The sequence below is a fragment of the Gobio gobio genome (genome assembly GCF_949357685.1).
Source record: "Gobio gobio genome assembly, chromosome: 5".
NCBI lineage: Eukaryota > Metazoa > Chordata > Actinopteri > Cypriniformes > Gobionidae > Gobio > Gobio gobio.
The window spans coordinates 8,444,747-8,465,074 of record NC_137101.1 but is presented as its reverse complement, the minus strand read 5'-3'; the positions used below and the strand labels follow the sequence as shown (position 1 = coordinate 8,465,074).

Sequence of the window (20,328 nt, the reverse complement as noted above, 5' to 3'; positions counted from 1 at the left end):
GGAATCACTAATACAGCACTTTGCCCTTGAACTTAGAAGATGGCAAGGTTCGTGACGGACATAAAACAAATAGTACTGAATGCAAAAATGATTTTGGATAACACCATCCCTCTGCCTTTCCTTAAGCTACTTTGTCAGTCAAAATGTGAAATAAAAAAGACAAACAAAAGGAAAGAGTTGTGCTTTTATCTTTTTCCTAAGGATAAAGTTAATAGAAGGGAAATCAGAAAACGGACAGCGTTTCTGAAGGTGGAGGGTGGAAAGCGGAGGGTGAGCCGGTTAGTCTTGTCACATGAATGACTGTGGAGAGAAAGTCAACATAAGTAGTTCAACTGGACAACATTGTGTTTTACTCGCATTCAGATGCACATGGGCCAAACACTGCTATGGAGGCATGAATATGAACATGTTTTGATTATTAAAACTTAACATTTCAAAACTTAACAATATGAAATACTCAGATGAGAGATCCATCTTATATGTGATGCTATCACACATTCATTGTGTTCAAATAGGAAACGTATTGGATTATTGATCATTTTAAGCAAAAAACAGCCACATATTTTTGTCAGTAGTCCCGCCCACTGTGAAATCTCATTGGTCCAAACTCTCACTCCACATAACTATATTAAACATCAGATGTGTTCTGATTGGACCGGATTATATACCCGTAATCACACCTGGTCTGATTCTCCAGGTCACATTTTGGAAGGCAAGATGTCCATTTGGGAACAACAGGCAATTTGGTTGAGTATAAGAGTAGAAGATCCCCATCTTCAACAGGACAGGGTTTTTTTTCTCTCTGTGGGATGGGGGAGTGGGTGAAGTGGCTTTCTGTTAATGATTTATTAAGCATGTCAAAGACCCTGTTATTAGAGTCTAATGCTACGGGCTTTTCAACTGCTCCGAGAACAGCTGGACCATCTTTTGCCCAGGGACATGTACATGGGACGGTGTGTGCATTGATTAAGTTAGCTGTGAATGCACCAAATACCTGCACCCAAAAGTTCTCGAAATAGGCGTGGCTTTCTGATTGACGGATTTGTATGTTTATACATCTCTCCACAACGAAAGATGAAGATTCCTCAGACATCATGATCGTGTTTCCTGGCTCCTTCTGGCGAGGGGCCAGATAAAACTAAAAGCCCACAGATGACTGGAGAGATTCTGACGGAACGTCCCACTGCTGAAAAGAAGCCCTTCTTCGGGAGGTGGAGGAAACCAAACCACACAGACCTTCCACACATCTAGAGCTACGGTGCCTACAACAACTTTCAGATAAAGCCGGGCGAGTCCAGACGTGAGCGGCCGGTGCCGAGAGACAGCTGCCCAGTGGTGTGTGACGTTTATTTGGTCAACGAATCAGAGATCAGCCCCTTTCCACATGTGCCCGACACATGGCAGTTTATTTAGATCAAATTCCTCCAATTCCCCCCAGCCGCTAAGTGACCACATTTGAAAAACACCTCATTGTGTTTGGTTCTCTTCTTCTCCTCTTCTCTGGGTTTCCCATCATGCCCTGGGTACAATAGGCGCTTTCTTTCTGACACCGACTTTCCAGTTTAATATGTCAGGATCGGTCACATCCTGGTGCTGTTGGCCCCAGCTGTGACAGGAGGGCAGGATGAAGCGGGAACACCGAGTGTCAAATCTAGCGTTCTCCTGTGGCTCCTGTGTGATAGAACACAAACACTTGCACAAACACTCACATGCAAAGCCAAGCTACTTGTGTGAATCTGTCATAACGGGCCCGTTTGTGCATTATGAGACTTGGAATATGATCTTAGACGGGTGAAATAATCAGGTCAGTGAGTGAGATGGTGAGGACATCACATGTGACTCTTCGCAACCTCTCCATACGGTTCATGGTAAGATTAAAACGTGCTACGGTTGAAATATACTGTGTGAACAGGGAAAAAATGAATGAAATCTCAGCTCAAGGGGGGCAGCAAACTCAAACTGAAATGAGGTAGAAACAGAGGAGAGTTAATATTTGGACTTTCTTCAGTGCAGCTACTACAGGGAGGAGAAAGTAATAAACCAAAGACAGTATTTTAGAAATGATCAAAGAATCAAGGAAGGTGATAAAGGGTGGAAAATGGCTGCATCGTCAGGTTCCTGGGTGTACCTAAAATTGTCAAAAGCAATCAGTAGTGAGAGATGTATGAACTGAAAACTAGACTATTTGGTTACCTGATAGAATTAAACATTTTAAAGGTTTTTCTTATAGACATAACTTATTTTTAAGTTATGATAATAATAATAATAATTCGCCACTTATGTATTCTTTAGTCGCAACCAAAATAAAACTAGCCCTCTATACCTCATCGTTCAAAAAAGGTGTCTGGTCTGTCCTCCCAAATACTTTACAAAGTATTTTTCTGCCATACAAAGGCAGATCTGTTGTCTGTCTGACAACATCTTGGCCTTGGTTCATGAATTCAAGGATAAATGGCTGATATATTTCGGAGGTTCGAGTCTGTGTGAGTTATCTTCTCTCTCTTAGGAGAGCTAACTGTAGCAGATGGACTGGAAACTAAAACTTTATTCTGCATTTCTGTTCCGCACCCTGAAACGATCATTCCTCTATTAAAGACACATTAAAGTCAACACAGAATCAAAATGGACCCCGTTTACTACATGTTACTGCTCTTAATGTGAACGATTCATCAATGCACAGTATTATTATAATAAAAAATGTCCAATAGAAAGACTTGCTTGTCCTCTACAACTTCCTTTTTTCAGACAAGGGGTCAATAAATAATGGAAGCTTGTTTCCGCCACGGAATAAAACAATTTAAATGAGATATTTGCGACTTATCTCACAATTCAGACTTTTTTTCCCTTGAAATTTTAAAGTTTATATTACACAATTCAATTGTGACTTTATAACATGCAATTGTGACTTTGGGTCCTATCATACACCCGGCACAATGCGATACCTGGCACCTCGCAAGTGTTTTTTGCTAGTTTCAGCCCGACGCAGTTATCATCTTCACATCGTTAAACTAGCAAAAGTGGATTCGGACACACCCTAAGTACACCTGCACCATGCACCTCAGACATTTTGCTTAGATCATTAAAATAGGGCCCTTTATATAACGCAATTCAGTTCTGACTTTATAACTCGCAATTCTGACTTCATAACTCGCAATTCTGACTTCATAACTCGCAATTCTGACTGCATAACTCGCAATTCTGACTTCATAACTCGCAATTCTGACTTCATAACTCGCAATTCTGACTGCATAACTCGCAATTCTGACTTCATAACTCACACTCCTGACTTTATAACTCGTAATTCTGACTTTATAACTCGCAATTCTGACTTCATAACTCGCAATTCTGACTTTATAACTTGCAATTCTGACTTCATAACTCGCAATTCTGACTGCATAACTCGCAATTCTGACTTCATAACTCACACTCCTGACTTTATAACTCGCAATTCTGACTTCATAACTCGCAATTCTGACTTCATAACTCGCAATTCTGACTTTATAACTCGTAATTCTGACTTCATAACTCGCAATTCTGACCTTATAACTCGCAATTCTGACTTTATAACTCGCAATTCTGACTGCATAACTCGCAATTCTGACTTCATAACTCACACTCCTGACTTTATAACTCGCAATTCTGACTTCATAACTCGCAATTCTGACTTCATAACTCGCAATTCTGACTTTATAACTCGTAATTCTGACTTCATAACTCGCAATTCTGACCTTATAACTCGCAATTCTGACTTCATAACTCACACTCCTGACTTTATAACTCGCAATTCTGACTTCATAACTCGCAATTCTGACTTTATAACTCGCAATTCTGACTTCATAACTCGCAATTCTGACTTTATAACTCGCAATTCTGACTTCATAACTCGCAATTCTGACTTCATAACTCGCAATTCTGACTTTATAACTCGTAATTCTGACTTCATAACTCACAATTCTGACTGCATAACTCGCAATTCTGACTTCATAACTCACACTCCTGACTTTATAACTCGCAATTCTGACTTCATAACTCGCAATTCTGACTTCATAACTCGCAATTCTGACTTCATAACTCGCAATTCTGACTTTATAACTCGTAATTCTGACTTCATAACTCACAATTCTGACTGCATAACTCGCAATTCTGACTTCATAACTCACACTCCTGACTTTATAACTCGCAATTCTGACTTCATAACTCGCAATTCTGACTTCATAACTCGCAATTCTGACTTCATAACTCGCAATTCTGACTTTATAACTCGTAATTCTGACTTCATAACTCGCAATTCTGACTTTATAACTCGCAATTCTGACTTTATAACTCGCAATTCTGACTTTATAACTCGCAATTCTGACTTCATAACTCGCAATTCTGACTTCATAACTCGCAATTCTGACTTTATAACTCGCAATTCTGACTTCATAACTCGCAATTCTGACTTCATAACTCGCAATTCTGACTTTATAACTCGTAATTCTGACTTCATAACTCACAATTCTGACTGCATAACTCGCAATTCTGACTTCATAACTCACACTCCTGACTTTATAACTCGCAATTCTGACTTCATAACTCGCAATTCTGACTTCATAACTCGCAATTCTGACTTTATAACTCGTAATTCTGACTTCATAACTCGCAATTCTGACCTTATAACTCGCAATTCTGACTTTATAACTCGCAATTCTGACTGCATAACTCGCAATTCTGACTTCATAACTCACACTCCTGACTTTATAACTCGCAATTCTGACTTCATAACTCGCAATTCTGACTTCATAACTCGCAATTCTGACTTTATAACTCGTAATTCTGACTTCATAACTCGCAATTCTGACCTTATAACTCGCAATTCTGACTTTATAACTCGCAATTCTGACTGCATAACTCGCAATTCTGACTTCATAACTCACACTCCTGACTTTATAACTCGCAATTCTGACTTCATAACTCGCAATTCTGACTTCATAACTCGCAATTCTGACTTTATAACTCGTAATTCTGACTTCATAACTCGCAATTCTGACCTTATAACTCGCAATTCTGACTTTATAACTCGCAATTCTGACTGTATAACTCGCAATTCTGACTGTATAACTCGCAATTCTGACTTTATAACTCGTAATTCTGACTTCATAACTCGCAATTCTGACCTTATAACTCGCAATTCTGACCTTATAACTCGCAATTCTGACTTCATAACTCGCAATTCTGACTTCATAACTCACAATTCTGACTTCATAACTCGCAATTCTGACTTCATAACTCACAATTCTGACTTCATAACTCGCAATTCTGACTTCATAACTCAATTTTCTGACTTCATAACTCGCAATTCTGACTTCATAACTCGCAATTCTGACTTCATAACTCGCAATTCTGACTTCATAACTCATAATTCTGACTTTATAACTCGCAATTCTGACTGTATAACTTACAATTCTGACTTCATAACTCGCAATTCTGACTTCATAACTCATAATTCTGACTTTATAACTCGCAATTCTGACTTCATAACTCACAATTCTGACTTCATAACTCGCAATTCTGACTTCATAACTCACAATTCTGACTGAATAACTCGCAATTCTGACTGTATAACTCGTAATTCTGACTTTATAACTCGCAATTCTGACTTTATAACTCGCAATTCTGACTGCATAACTCGCAATTCTGACTTCATAACTCACACTCCTGACTTTATAACTCGCAATTCTGACTTCATAACTCGCAATTCTGACTTCATAACTCGCAATTCTGACTTTATAACTCGTAATTCTGACTTCATAACTCGCAATTCTGACCTTATAACTCGCAATTCTGACTTTATAACTCGCAATTCTGACTTTATAACTCGCAATTCTGACTGTATAACTCGCAATTCTGACTTCATAACTCACAATTCTGACTTCATAACTCGCAATTCTGACTTCATAACTCACAATTCTGACTTCATAACTCGCAATTCTGACTTCATAACTCGCAATTCTGACTTCATAACTCGCAATTCTGACTTCATAACTCGCAATTCTGACTTCATAACTCATAATTCTGACTTTATAACTCGCAATTCTGACTGTATAACTTACAATTCTGACTTCATAACTCGCAATTCTGACTTCATAACTCATAATTCTGACTTTATAACTCGCAATTCTGACTTCATAACTCACAATTCTGACTTCATAACTCGCAATTCTGACTTCATAACTCACAATTCTGACTGAATAACTCGCAATTCTGACTGTATAACTCGTAATTCTGACTTTATAACTCGCAATTCTCACTTTATAACTCGCAATTCTGACTTCATAACTCACAATTCTGACTTCATAACTCACAATTTTGACTGTATAACTCACACTTCTGACTTCATAACTCGCAATTCTGACTTTATAACTCGCAATTGCTACTTTATATCACGCAATTCAGAGGAAAAAAGTCAATTACCTTTTTTATTTTTTATTACGTGCCGGAAACAAGCTTCCATAAGAAATACACCCTTTTAGACAAAAGTCATATTTTTTCCATTGACAACCATTCGGAAGTGACAAAGTATTGCATTTTTTGCAAGGAACATATAAATGACAAAAACAAAAACACATTTCTAATGGTGAGCAAATTTACAGACCCTAAGTTTATGGAGTGATAAATGATAAAACGTTTAATTTTTAAGAACACATACTATTAATAGAGCGTAAAAATGATGTCAGGCATCTTCTTCGGTGGTTCACCACAGCCCACAGCCTCCTATGATGTGGAACGGTCTGGACCAACCCTCATGTCATTCTTCCTCCATAAAATTATCTGGCCATTATTTGTTCAGTATTCAGCCCACAAATGTTCCTCCAGTTCAACTATAATCACTGTCTAAAACTGTCCAATTGCATCTAAAGTTGAAGTCATACAGTGAAATGTTCAACTGGAAAAGTGGGGATTGGTTTATTATCCAGTGTAGAGCAATCCAGTGTTGTTTTTGTTGCCGTCTTTGGAAATGGGAGTGAATGGAAGCGGTCAGTTGTTAGTTGTGTTGTTTTTGTCAAAGAGAAGAGGCGGCGGCGTTGAAGACAGTTTAGGGAGAGTGCAAAAGGAACCTTGTCATGTTTGAAGGGACATTTCTCTAATTTGTAGGAGGGTCAGGCACAGAAATATCGAACGAGTGACCTCAGGGGGAAGGGCAAAGGAAAGGAAAGGGAAGCAACTCAAACAAACTAAAGGACAGAAAGAAACGAGGGGGTAGAAGCACAAGCGCCATGGCAACACATATAGAAAGAGGAAGAAAAGAGTTACCCATAAGTAGACGACGTTTCACCCGCTTGTCCACATCAGCTACTGACGTGGTATTGAATTCAGAGCTCTCAATTGCAGCCTCATCTTTCTCTAAAACACAAGTGACAGGGGACAAACAGGGAGGAGTAGGTTAATGAGAAGCCCAATGTCCATCGCCCGCACAGACAGCCCCGCTACAAGCCGACCCGCCTCTGGCGACACGTGGACGCCTGGACGCGGGCTGCCTGACCACCTTGGCGTTTGAGCCCAAACCAAAGCCAAGAGGCGTAAAGCCATGAAGAAGCGCAAAAAACCCTGTTAGAGTGTTAATCACATGAACAAATAGATAAATAAAAGAATATCAAAGATCTCCCGAAATAGAACATGGGGACGTGGGAGGAGCTTAACAAAAGGGGGACAGGGATTGGACGGGAGCGGCTGAGATTGACGACAAGACGCTGTTTCCGTTGTAGTGCGTCTTCCATATCAAACAGCCACTGGTTTACCTCAGTAACAGAGAGGACGAGCAGTGGAGTAGGGAGAGAGAGAGAGACAAGGGATAGAGGAAAAGAAGAAGGGGACGGATGGATACAAGTCAAAAGACAAACTGCATGATAATGAGATGACGACACAACAGGACACAAAAAAAGGACACTCAGTGACAGAGATAGAGCTGAAAGGAAGATGACACGAGAAGGATGGAGGTCTCATGGTGGGGTCCATGAGAGGAAGGTGGGGCATGCCGAGAGGTGGATGAATGACATAGTCTGGGGCAGCGCTGGTTGCCTGTTTGTCTATGGAACACATTACAACTGGCTTGGGCAGTCGAGTCAATGCAGAAAACTACTTTCCGAGCGTAGGGAATTGCCAGGCGAGTGTTGTGAGGAGGGTAATGGCTTCTGAGCATGCAGATACAAGCACAGAATTGGTGTTTGAGTGGAAAGGGGCGGGGTTACGGGCCAAAAAGGAGCCAATCCTGAATGGGCGGAGGGCCAATCAGGATGTGGATGCTTGCCTTAAAGGGACAGTTCACCCAAAACTGACAGTTCTGTCATCGCTTGCTCAAACCTCCTTTCTTAGATAATGAGCAGAACGTTCACGCTTCTTAAACGAAAGGGGACAGAGGCTTTCAAGCTCTAAGAAGACAAAAATGCACCATGAAAGTGAGTTTTCTGAAGTCATATGATAGCGGTGTAAGGAAAACCGCAGTCTCTATTTGCATTTGCATACATTCAAATACGGTGCGATGTATCACACCAGGCTTAATGTCACTAACATAAAGTCAAAATTGAGACTGGCCACTAGTTTTATGGTGCTTATTTTGTCATTTTTGGAGCTTGACCGCATTTATCCCCATTTACTTTCATTGCACGGAATAAAAAAGCAGCATGAACAGTCTTCCTAACATCTTTTGTCTTAGACAAAAGAAAGTCATACAGGGTTTGAATGACATGATTTTTTATATTTGGGTGAACACTCCCTTAAAGATCCTCCCCTCTTTAGTCACAGATCAGAGGACGCTAAAATAACACTGAATGTGCATGTTTACAGAAATCTATCTGTACTATTTGTGTGTTTATGATTTGCATGTATACAGACTTGGCTCTGACTGGTCTCTTTAGAGGACTCCACCAATCAGAGGTTGGAGTGAGTGTGATGTCACAGAGAAATTAAATAAATAAATAAGCAAAGGACAAAATAATCAATAATCCACTACTTCTACCGTGACTACAGTAACCATAAAAAGCACAGGGGTTTACTGTTAATGTTTTTAACCAATTGCGAAGGAAAAACAATGAAATAGAAAGATCCGACACGGACAAAATCATGCAGGCGAATTGACAGCGCGTGTGTTAGTGTGAGAAGACAGGAAGTGAGCCGATAAGATCAAAAGAACAAGAAAACATGCAACTGGCATAAGGAGGAGAGAGGGGCGCTCTAAATGAAAAAAAAAAAGAGTGAGAGATGATTGTGGAGTGGAGGCCAGTTTTGCGTTGTTTAATGACTCTTTTTATTCAGGGTTGCAGACGGGGTTGGTTCATGCTTGTTGTGGGGAACAAGGACGGGAAGATGCCATTGGCTGGCTGATTTCAGAGCGGTCAGGCAGGGGGCGGGACTGGTGTACAGATTGGCTGGTCAGAGGGGATGCTGTTTTCTGATTGGTGGGGGCTCTACCGCTGATCAGGCTGCAATTGAGAGGTGTGTTTAACCCGTTTTACCCTTTCTTTCTTTCTTGCATTCGTTAGTAGATTTGCTTATAAACCACTTTATTCCAGTCAGAATCACTCTTTAAATTGCAGACAAGACAGGCAATCAGTAACTTTCACCAGAGAAGCAGGAGGAAGAGCAGGGAGCCCATGAGACACGCCACACACAGGAGCGAAAGGGGGATCCTAAAGGAGCGCTAAACACAGGGAAAGACCAGACCCACACAGCACAGCTAAACACACAGACCACAGCGAGGGTCCAGAGAGACAGAGAGAGAGGAGGAAGAAAGGAGGAGGGAGACAGGGATGGGGTGGGAGCAGTCTCTACGCTCCTCGTCTGGTCCCCGCGGCCGTTTGGTGTCGCTCCGTGGAGGCTGGAAAGGAAGAGTTGATTGAGTTTGACGGGAGAGAGTTTGGCTCCGGGCTCAAAGCTGCCAGAGAGAGACGAACCAATCCAGTGTACGGCAATCAGCAGGTACAACATAACAAAGTTTTGCGTTTATGTTTCTGTGACCAATGGAAATGTGCGTGTACTGTGTCAGTTGACAGTGTAACGCAAAACATGAATGGTCAGCACACAATCATACAAAATAAAGTTTCTTAACAGTTTCATATTCATTTAAATGATGGTAAATGATAACTATTTAAAGGGATAGTCTGCCCAAAAAAAATCCATATTGTGTCATCATTTACTCACACTCATGTCATTTCTTATGAATATTTATGAGATTTTGACAAATATTTTCTTCTCATACAATAAAAGCCAATGGGGTCGCAAACAAAAACATCCCTGAAAATATCTCACGGGTTTGTAATGACATGACGGTGAGTAAATGAGACAATTTTCATTTTTGGAGGGAACTACCCCTTTAAATGTGTACTTTAAAACATTTTGCACAAAATCTACTGTAGTAGAAGAAAAAAATCTCATGTGGTTGTACATTAAAGACAAAACAGTAGCATAATAAAAGCTTTTTTATTCTGCACAAAGTGGGTCACCTCACGAGGGCCGCCATTTTGAGATCACATGACAAGCCGAAAAGTATTACTTCCTGTTATTGGACATTTTAAATTGCGGACAAATCCACCACGTATGACTATAAATAATGAGCATTTGCAGCCACGCCACTAATTCCAAGACGACTGACAGATTGGCACAACATTTTGAAAAGTCCATCGATTTTTGCATAAAAATTTTCAAAAACCACTAGCACAGTATTACATATGTTGTTTACTTGTGTACTTGCATTATCCCGAATGTTTCCAACAATGTTTTAAATGATTTTAACCAGTGTAACGTCCCGTGTCATTGCGTCACGTCCACATTATCCTCAGTTTACTCTTTTATTTCCGTAGAAAATATACCAACACAGTGAGACTAACAAAAAATTGCGGAAGTAGTAGTTGTAGCATCTAGCACGCCACTGTTGTTGTTTCATAATGGACCACAATTATTCATTATTATTTGCAGTAGGTTCTGTCGCCAATGATAACTCCAAGAAACGTAAATGTACTAAATCGAATGACCCAAGAAGAGTTTGGGACAATAGGAGAAATAAAACAAGGATCAGCATTTTCTTAGATCGAGTGAGCTTCCAACAAACTTTGACTAAACAGAGATGCTGATCTTGCATGTGTTTTATTAGGGGAGCAACTGTTTGGATAAGTTTTACCAACAGAAAACATTGCATTCGCAATGGAGGTGAAGACGGCAACTCCCGTCATTCCACGCCTCTTCACAGTGTCATCAAGACACACTGCAAAAATGACATTCTGCGCCTTTAAATATACTTCTGACATCACTACATCCACTGGAATATCTTGGCTTGGGCGTGAGGATCTGATTGGCCTCACTGCAGTGCGGTAAAACGCATGTAACATGCAGTGTAAATGTGTTTCCTGTGCGCTTCACATGACTGATGACCCTTCACTGGCTCACAAGCCCATGTGAGCCCACTAAACCCACCTGCCAACTACAAAGTCTCTCTCCCCACATTTACAACGTTTCAGTCCCAGCTCATGTGCACACACTCTGTCTGGAAGGTTTTATGCTTACGCACACCTTGAGTAATGATACCAACTGATCTAAATGTTAAACTTGGGGTGTATGTGCTCTCGTAACAGAAAGAAACTGTGTATCGGCTAATGATGTGGTAGCTGGCCTTCAGTTTGAGGAGTTTGAGGAGATGGCAAAGACTCATGTGAGCCAAATGACATAAAAAAGATGCTCTTTGGAAGGTTTTCCTTACTCAAGCACACATGCTGGCATAACAACTTAAAAAGCCGGTCAAACATCGCAGGTTCGCCCTAAGAAAACAAGCATAAAAATGAAACTTACCTGCAGCGGGTCATTTGTCTTCCCGAATTTCAAAAAGAAAGAGCGAGTTGGGAAAGAAAGAAAAACCCTTTTCTTCTTCATTTCTGAAGTATTGCCCCTGGATGCAGCCGTACCCGCATGGCGTATAAAGTTTTCCCTTTCGGCAAATATGGCAGAAATCCATGGGCCGACTGGTTGGCTTTTCCACCATTATCAGGATGATGAATGTGTTTTGCACACGGAGAGTTCAGCGATGAAATTTCCATCATCAAGCACATCTTCCCAAACCGACACAAGTACACACACATCTCTCTCTTACCCAACCCACCCTTTTCTCCGGCTTAGGCACTTTTGCTACAGCAAAGATACATCAGAAGTCTCATTTTCTGCTCTAATAGTCACACGGAGCTGCGTGTGTGTGAGAGAATGAGAGCATGAAAGCCAGAAGAGAAGATGAATGACCAAATTAGCTGTGTCACTCCCTGAGTGTCAAAACTAATGGGCTTTTCCATCATTGAATTAGCCACTAACTGCTAAAGCAAGCACTGGAAATGACCGAGCATCCCTGAACCACAAGGATTTGATGCTTTCATGGGCTGGGATTTATAGATGAGAAACATGAGGAGAGTCTTCTGTTCTCGCCATTGTCACTTATGTCATATTTGAATGTACGCAAATGCGAATGAATTTTTGAAGCCCTTCATTATTTTAGACAAAACATTCACTGCTCTTTTCCACATAATGAAAGTCAATGGTACCAAGGGGCTGTCAAGCTACAAAACTATACAAAAAATTAGGGGTGCACAGATAATAAAAGTATGGCCAATACTTATACGTAAGTAAAGCAAAACTTTAAGTGAACGTTTTATGGTAATCTCAATGTAAATATAGGCAGAATTGTGCATGCACAATTAAATATAATAAGCAATATACACTCACCTAAAGGATTATTAGGAACACCTGTGCAATTTCTCATTATTGCAATTATCTAATCAACCAATCACATGGCAGTTGCTTCAATGCATTTAGGGGTGTGGTCCTGGTCAAGACAATCTCCTGAACTCCAAACTGAATGTCAGAATGGGAAAGAAAGGTGATTTAGAAAGGTGGTTGTTGGTGCCAGACGGGCTGGTCTGAGTATTTCACAATCTGCTCAGTTACTGGGATTTTCACGCACAACCATTTCCAGGGTTTACAAAGAATGGTGTGAAAAGGGAACAACATCCAGTATGCGGCAGTCCTGTGGGCGAAAATGCCTTGTTGATGCTAGAGGTCAGAGGAGAATGGGCCGACTGATTCAAGCTGATAGAAGAGCAACTTTGACTGAAATAACCACTCGTTACAACCGAGGTTTGCAGCAAAGCATTTGTGAAGCCACAAGACTCACAACCTTGAGGCGGATGGGCTACAACAGCAGAAGACCCCACCGGGTACCACTCATCTCCACTACAAATAGGAAAAAGAGGCTACAATTTGCACAAGCTCACCAAAATTTGACAGTTTAAGACAGAAAAATGTTGCCTGGTCTGATGAGTCTCGAATTCTGTTGAGACATTCAGATGGTAGAGTCAGAATTTGGCGTAAACAGAATGAGAACATGGATCCATCATGCCTTGTTACCACTGTGCAGGCTGGTGGTGGTGGTGTAATGGTGTGGGGGATGTTTTCTTGGCACACTTTAGGCCCCTTAGTGCCAATTGGGTATCGTTTAAATGCCACAGCCAACCTTTCTGACCATGTCCATCCCTTTATGACCACCATGTAATGCACCATGTCACAAAGCTCGAATCATTTCAAATTGGTTTCTTGAACATGACAATGAGTTCACTGGACTAAAATGGCCCCCACAGTCACCAGATTTCAACCCAATAGAGCATCTTTGGGATGTGGTGGAACGGGAGCTTTGTGTCCTGGATGTGCATCCCACAAATCTCCATCAACTGCAAGATGCTATCCTATCAATATGGGCCAACATTTCTAAAGAATGCTTTCAGCACCTTGTTGAATCAATGCCACGTAGAATTAAGGCAGTTCTGAAGGCGAAAGGGGGTCAAACACAGTATTAGTATGGTGTTCCTAATAATCCTATAGGTGAGTGTATACAATATACCATGCATCCCTAGAAAAAAGCAAATCTCATTTGCATTTGTGTGCATTCAAATATGGAGCGTTCTTAAGATCACATCAGATTCATTTGCGAACACAATTGAGATGAGAGACAATTTTTATGGTGCTTTTCTGTTTGTAGCTCAACAGCTTCCACTAATTCTCATTGTACGGAAAAGAGACGTGCAAATCTGTTCCACGGAAGACAGAAAGTCATACGGGTTTGGCACAATATGGGGGTGAGTAAATGATGACAGAATTTTCATCTTTGGGCGAACTATCCCTTTAAAGTTTTACAACTGACATGCGTATGTTTATATATCCCCGAACCACAAGGAAGCAGTTCGTTCCTGGATGCCACATGGGCTGGGGTGTGGGGTGTTCATCTTGGACGTGAGGCCAATCTTTGGGGTTCGCCGTGCCAGAACCCAATGCACTCTCTCACCGCAGCGTACCGGGACCCTCAGTGCGGAAGCCGTGATATGGACCATTCGACCGGCCTACAAAAACTTCTTCAACAAACATTCTGTCCAATCTGTCAGAAGCAGCCCTGCACTAAAGCTCACCTCGCGCTCACTGTGTAAATACGACATGGCTGAGGTTTCCTTGAAGAACTAGAAAGGCTTAACGTACTGTATATAAACGACCATGCAGTGTGTGGGTGTAAGAGAGAGAGTGACTTACCAATGCAGGTCTTGCTGTCCGAATGCAGGGCATATTTCTGATGACATCCACACACGGGCCCCACGTCGGTGTCATCGCACGTGTGTTGGCAACCACCATTTCCATAGTTACATGTCACTGGCAACACACAAGAACTGTGAGGAGGGCTAAAAAGCAAAGTGTTCCACCATGAACACCTCTTTAATCAAAGTTCACGTATACACTTCGGTCATGGACAGATGGGGAATACAAATGCTAAATAAAATGTATATAATCTTGTTTAGTTACACTCTTAAAAATAAAGGTTCCAAAGAGCCAAAGTTCCAAAGAATAAAGTTCTAAAGAACCTTCAGCGAACGTTTTTTTTATTAGTATGAACATCGTTCAAAAAATTCTAAAGAACCTTTTGTGCAATGGAAAGGTTCTATGGATGTTAAAGGTTCTTAATGGAACCATCAATGCCAGTAAAGAACCTTGTTTAGTGTAGTAAAATAAATAGGCTTAAAGGAACACGCCGACTTTTTGGGACTTTAGCTTATTCACCGTATCCCCCAGAGTTAGATAAGTCCACACACACCATTCTCATCTCAGTGCGTGCCATAACTCTGTCTGACGCACCCACCGCTAGCCTAGCTTAGCACAAAGACTGGAGGTAAACGGCTCCAGCTAGCCTAGGGTGACCATATTTTGATTACCGAAAACCAGGACACTCAGCCCGGTTGTGAGATACTTAAATGGTACTCGAAGTTTACTCAAAGATTCCTTATTGATTTCAGTACATTTAAAGTATCTGTTCTATCCTCTGTATGGATAGAAAATTGTTAATATTAGGGCCAGGACAGGACTTGAAAACAGGACATGTCCTGGGAAAACAGGACGTTTGGTCACCCTAAGCTAGACTACTGCTCAATAAGCGACAAAATAACGCCAACATTTTCCTATTTAGATGTTGTGATGTGTGTAGTTACATCGTGTACTAAGACCAATGGAAAATGAAAAGTTGTGATTTTCTAGGCCGATATGGCTAGGAACTATTCTCTCATTCCTGCGTAATAATCATGGAATGATATTACGCAGCGCCTGAAAATAGTCCCCAGCGCTCTCTGTGCAAGCAGGTTGTCACGTTGGTTATGTTGACGGAAGTTAGCCTATTTTCAGGCGCTGCGTAATATCATTGCGCCTCTGCACTCATGGTACAGCAGCAAAGTTCCTTGATCATTACGCAGGAATGAGAGAATAGTTCCTAGTCATATCGGCCTAGAAAATCACAACTTTTAATTTTCCATCGGTCTTAGTACACGATGTAACTACACACATCACAACATGTAAATAGGAAAATGTTGGCGTTATTTTGTCACTTTTTGAGCAGTAGGCTAGCTAGAGCCGTTTACCTCCAGTCTTTGTGCTAAGCTAAGCTACTGGTGGGTGCGTCATACAGAGTTATGGCACGCACGGAGATGAGAATGGTGTGTGTGGACTTCTCTAACTCTGGGGGATACGGTGAATAGGCTAAAGTCCCAAAAAGTTGGTGTGTTCCTTTAACAAGAGAGGACAAAACACATCCTATATCTTTCATGGATGTCAACGGCCTTTGGTTGGACAAAGAGACTGGACAGATATTCCACATCTAATACATTGTGCAATACTTGAACAAATAGGGATTTTAAGGACTTTGGTCCACAATTTTCCCACTAGTATTAAAAATAGAATCGTAGATGAAAGTTCTCCAGATGTTCAGGCCAGAGCCACAGCACTATAACTTATAGGTCCTTGACAGATCGGTGGCTAAGGTGGTTTGTTTAAGGAGAGATCAGTATTAGAGGACAGACTAAAATCAATCTGTAAACCTGTTGTTTAGCTTTGATGCCACCAGCCGTTTTTTCTTTGAGATGGATATTCAGAAGCCACTTGTGGCCATAAGGAAAAACGAAGGGATTTTTCATACCACTTGAAAAGAATCTAAACAAGTGTCATTAACTTGAATGAGATCAATACATACATGATGACATTATAATTTGTAGCTACATCAATTATAATTACAATGTAATGTACATCAAATAATTTACATCAAATAATAAAGGTTATACACCTGATGAAATAAATAGTACTTTTGACAAATGTTTTAAAATGATGTAACCACACATCATGTCAGTGGTCTAGAAAAAAAATGTGTTGTTCTACATAAGGTTAAATAAAGAGGTTGCCATGTTGAGATCCATCTGACACATTTTTATCAGATTATCAGACACTTTCAGTTTCAGTTGCAGAATAAAATAATCAGTCAATAGTCCTATTCAGACGGTAATTGTTTCTCAAGTGGAAGTCCGTAAAAATAAACCTCAGTGATAAAACTAGTGCATTCGGATGATGATTTATTCACGGTGGAGGAGCGAGTTTTGTGATCCTGCGCACCTTGGAACGCACTGATCACGTGGTCAATAACATGATTGTATGCTGTAAATAAAATGTCATATGCTTGGTATAATAAGAATAAATGCATATTTATTTAATAACATGAAAATAAAATCCTAATTATTATTTAAATATTTAAAATTGCTTAAATATAGGAAGAAATATAGACGCACATGATAGTTAAAATGGTTGTCTATTTTATCTCAAAAAACAGGATGCCATTTTATTCCACATGGAAATGAGCGGGAATAAGTTAATACAGCCTCTTATTTACATGAGGTAAACATAATGCTGCTTGGTTATTAACATATATAATTACTGCCGTAATAACGGCTCATTTCAAATGTTAACGTGCTTTTCTTCTTTAAATTTTTTTGAGCGGTGATGAAATATATTGCTCTTGTAAATACTTGCCAGCATTTCAGTAATAAAAGTCTAGATCTTTAAAATGCATCCAAATTACAGCGAAGCGCAACCGTACGGTGCTCTGCAGTGGTCAAAAAGGAGTGAATTTGGAAGTGATATATTCTTGAAAACTCAGAGATGTGGATTCGGACGGCAATTAAATTACCACACGTCCTTGATGTTTGTCAAAAAACAGTAGGTAATTTGGCCGGGGATTTTTATGCGGGTGGTGGGAGAAAAACACTGATATTCTGGATTCGGACAGCAATACAATCACTGACTAGACCCTGTCAATGACGAAAATACCTAATGACCCCACGAGAAACAATTACCGCCCGAATATGCTTTATGAAAAGGTATTTCTACAGAGACATCAGTGATCAAATTGATTACTTTTGTGTAATGCTTAAATAACATTGACAGGTCAAAAAACTTCAAATCACTTTTCCCCACACTTTTAAATAAATAAAGATTTGTTTTCTTAAGATTATTTAATATTATATTTTATTATATTTGATATATATATGTATGATAAATATTCTGGTTAGGGGTTTCATAATATTTTTTTATTTTTATTTTCAGGAGTCTGAGAGACAGAGGGAGCAATGCTATTCATATGATTAAGTTGGTACATACATTTGCAGTCACGTTGATTTTCCTCCAGCTCAAATCCTGGACGGCACTCACACGCCACACCGCCTTTGGGAGTCTCTCTGCAGATATGGGCACAGCCATGGTCCTTATTCATACAGTTCATCCCATCTACCAAAAAAAAAAAAGACAGAGAGAAAGAGAGAAACCTGAGTTACAGTCATGTAATCTCCCATTACAAACACTCCTCTGACAGGCTCCTGGAGATGAGCGTGTGATTTTTATGAATGGTGTAAATTAGTTTAATGTTTCTGCCACAGGACCTTTTTTCACACAGAGAACAACACTGACACCGGCTGACCTGTGGAAGCGCCGCACACAAAGACTCTCCACGGACAACATGCTCAGCAAACATCTACAATCCTTTCCTCCTCTTTCATTTTTCCCTATTTTCTTCTGAGATTGCAAAATCTCTCCTCCTGTTTCACCCACAGGAATAATTCACCCACCAATAAAAATTCTGTCATCGTTTACTCACCCTCATATCGTTCCAAACCCGCATGGCTTTCTCTCTTCCAGGGAAGACAAAAGGTGAAATTATGAAGTACATACTGATCTATTTTTTCCAATGAGATTATTATTATTCTAATTTCTATTTATAATCAAATTAAATATTATTATAATTCAATTTCAAACTAGAGATTTCAAGCTGTAAATAAAAAGAAAAAAAATGCCTTAAGGGCCGGTTCACATAGAAATTAACAGCAAAAACACGAGACGCACAAGGCAGTAAAACCATAGATATGTACTGTATATGTAATCTAATGGGACGTGAGACAAACTAAACAATCAAATAAAGGTTTTCGAAAGATGGTTTCTGTCATTTTAAGCAGTTTTTATCACGCTGATGTTATTTAAATTGTTCGTTCTTTAAATACGTTTGGTTTTAGTTAGTTATTTGATGCTTTAGAAATGGGGGTCATGATTGACAGCTGAGATTGACAGCTTCTCACTGAGGCACCAACGGACTTTTTTCGGCATTTTCGGGAGGAGATTGGAGTGTCAACTTTAATTTTTACATTTCCATAACTGTTTATTTCACACTGACATAGTGAGTTGTTCTGCAGTAAACTGTCCAAACCGATTCTGCGGAAGTGTGGGCAGGGCCTTGATACCGCGGCTCCACTTCACGCTCACTATTGCGCAGACAAGATGGCAGCACCATATTGGGACATTGGCAGCTTCAATGGAAGAGAGTGAGGGTGCGTCGTCCATCTTTTTTTACAGTCAATGCTCCAGACACAACGGTCCATCCTCCATCTTGGAACGGTCAGCATGTCGTCACTCACGGTAAAAATCAATGATGCCACAACATTGCGCATTTTATATGATATATCTGGCGGTGAAACCGCTGAGATTTAAATTCCCGAAGAAATGGGATAACCTTTCACAGGTGAGAATGTGTTGGTTTGTGTTTTTATATGTATTAACTTCAATACTACAGGTTTTTATGGTATTTTAATGTTTTTACTGGTAACTTTTTAATGTTGTGTTAGCTGACGCCTTCGTCTTGTATTGTGTCAGTTTAGCAAATCATCTGCTAAAGTCTATTGCAGATGTGGATATTCATACATGCATCTAACTATGGTTGCTCAACTTGGCTTTGACCGTTCCAATATGGCAGACGGCTTGCGTATAGCGTCCAATAGAAACAGCAGCTAATGATGCATCTATCTAGTAGAACAACAAAAAGTGTAAGGTCTAGAGATGCGCTTCTGAATTTCTTTTAACTTGAGCGCAGCAATTTAAAGGGTTAGTTCACCCAAAAATGAAAATTCTGTCATTAATTACTCACCCCCATGTCGTTCGACACCCGTAAGACCTCCGTTCATATTCGGAACACAAATGAAGATATTTTTGTTGAAAGCTGATGGCTGAGAAAGGCTTCAGATAGGCCTCTATTGGCATTCAGTACATTTACACTCCCAAGATCCATAAAAGGCACTTAAAACGTCGTTACAAAGTCCATCTCACCACAGTGGCTCTACAATAATTTTGCGATGCGACGACAATAGTTTTTGTGCGCAAAAAAAAAATCAAAATAACACCTTTATCCAACTTGTTATTGTCTTCCGTGTGTGCCTCCACGACGCATGCGCGAGAATATGACGCAGATCCGGTGTTCGGACACATGACCCAGAAGCGATTTGTTTACAAGCAGAGGAAGACACGCGTGTCTAAGCTGTTGAATACTACATTGATCGTGCTTTAGGTCTTGGCGTAGTTCTCAAAATGGGGCTAAAGTGTGCATTTCATGGATTCGTCATATTCTCGCGCATGCGTCGTGGAGGCACA

The 20,328-nt window shown here is 40.3% G+C and overlaps 1 protein-coding gene across 5 annotated transcripts in view; it reads right to left on the bottom strand.

Moving 5' to 3' along the window:
* Window positions 1-20,328, bottom strand: part of scube1 (signal peptide, CUB domain, EGF-like 1) — a 120,257-nt gene that overhangs the window by 45,216 nt on the left and 54,713 nt on the right. For 3 of the 5 annotated variants that reach the window (XR_013816590.1, XM_079818011.1, XM_079818012.1), the window contains exons 5-7: window positions 18,019-18,144; window positions 14,587-14,703; window positions 7,294-7,383 (exon numbers count right to left, since the gene is read on the bottom strand). Coding sequence is in view for 4 of the 5 variants with exons in the window: in XM_079818011.1 (XP_079674137.1) it covers window positions 7,294-7,383; window positions 14,587-14,703; window positions 18,019-18,144 (333 nt within the window). In the remaining variant the exon portion in view is untranslated. The remainder of the gene's footprint in view (window positions 1-7,293; window positions 7,384-14,586; window positions 14,704-18,018; window positions 18,145-20,328) is intronic. The other 2 variants (XM_079818014.1, XM_079818013.1) reach the window with 1 other exon arrangement.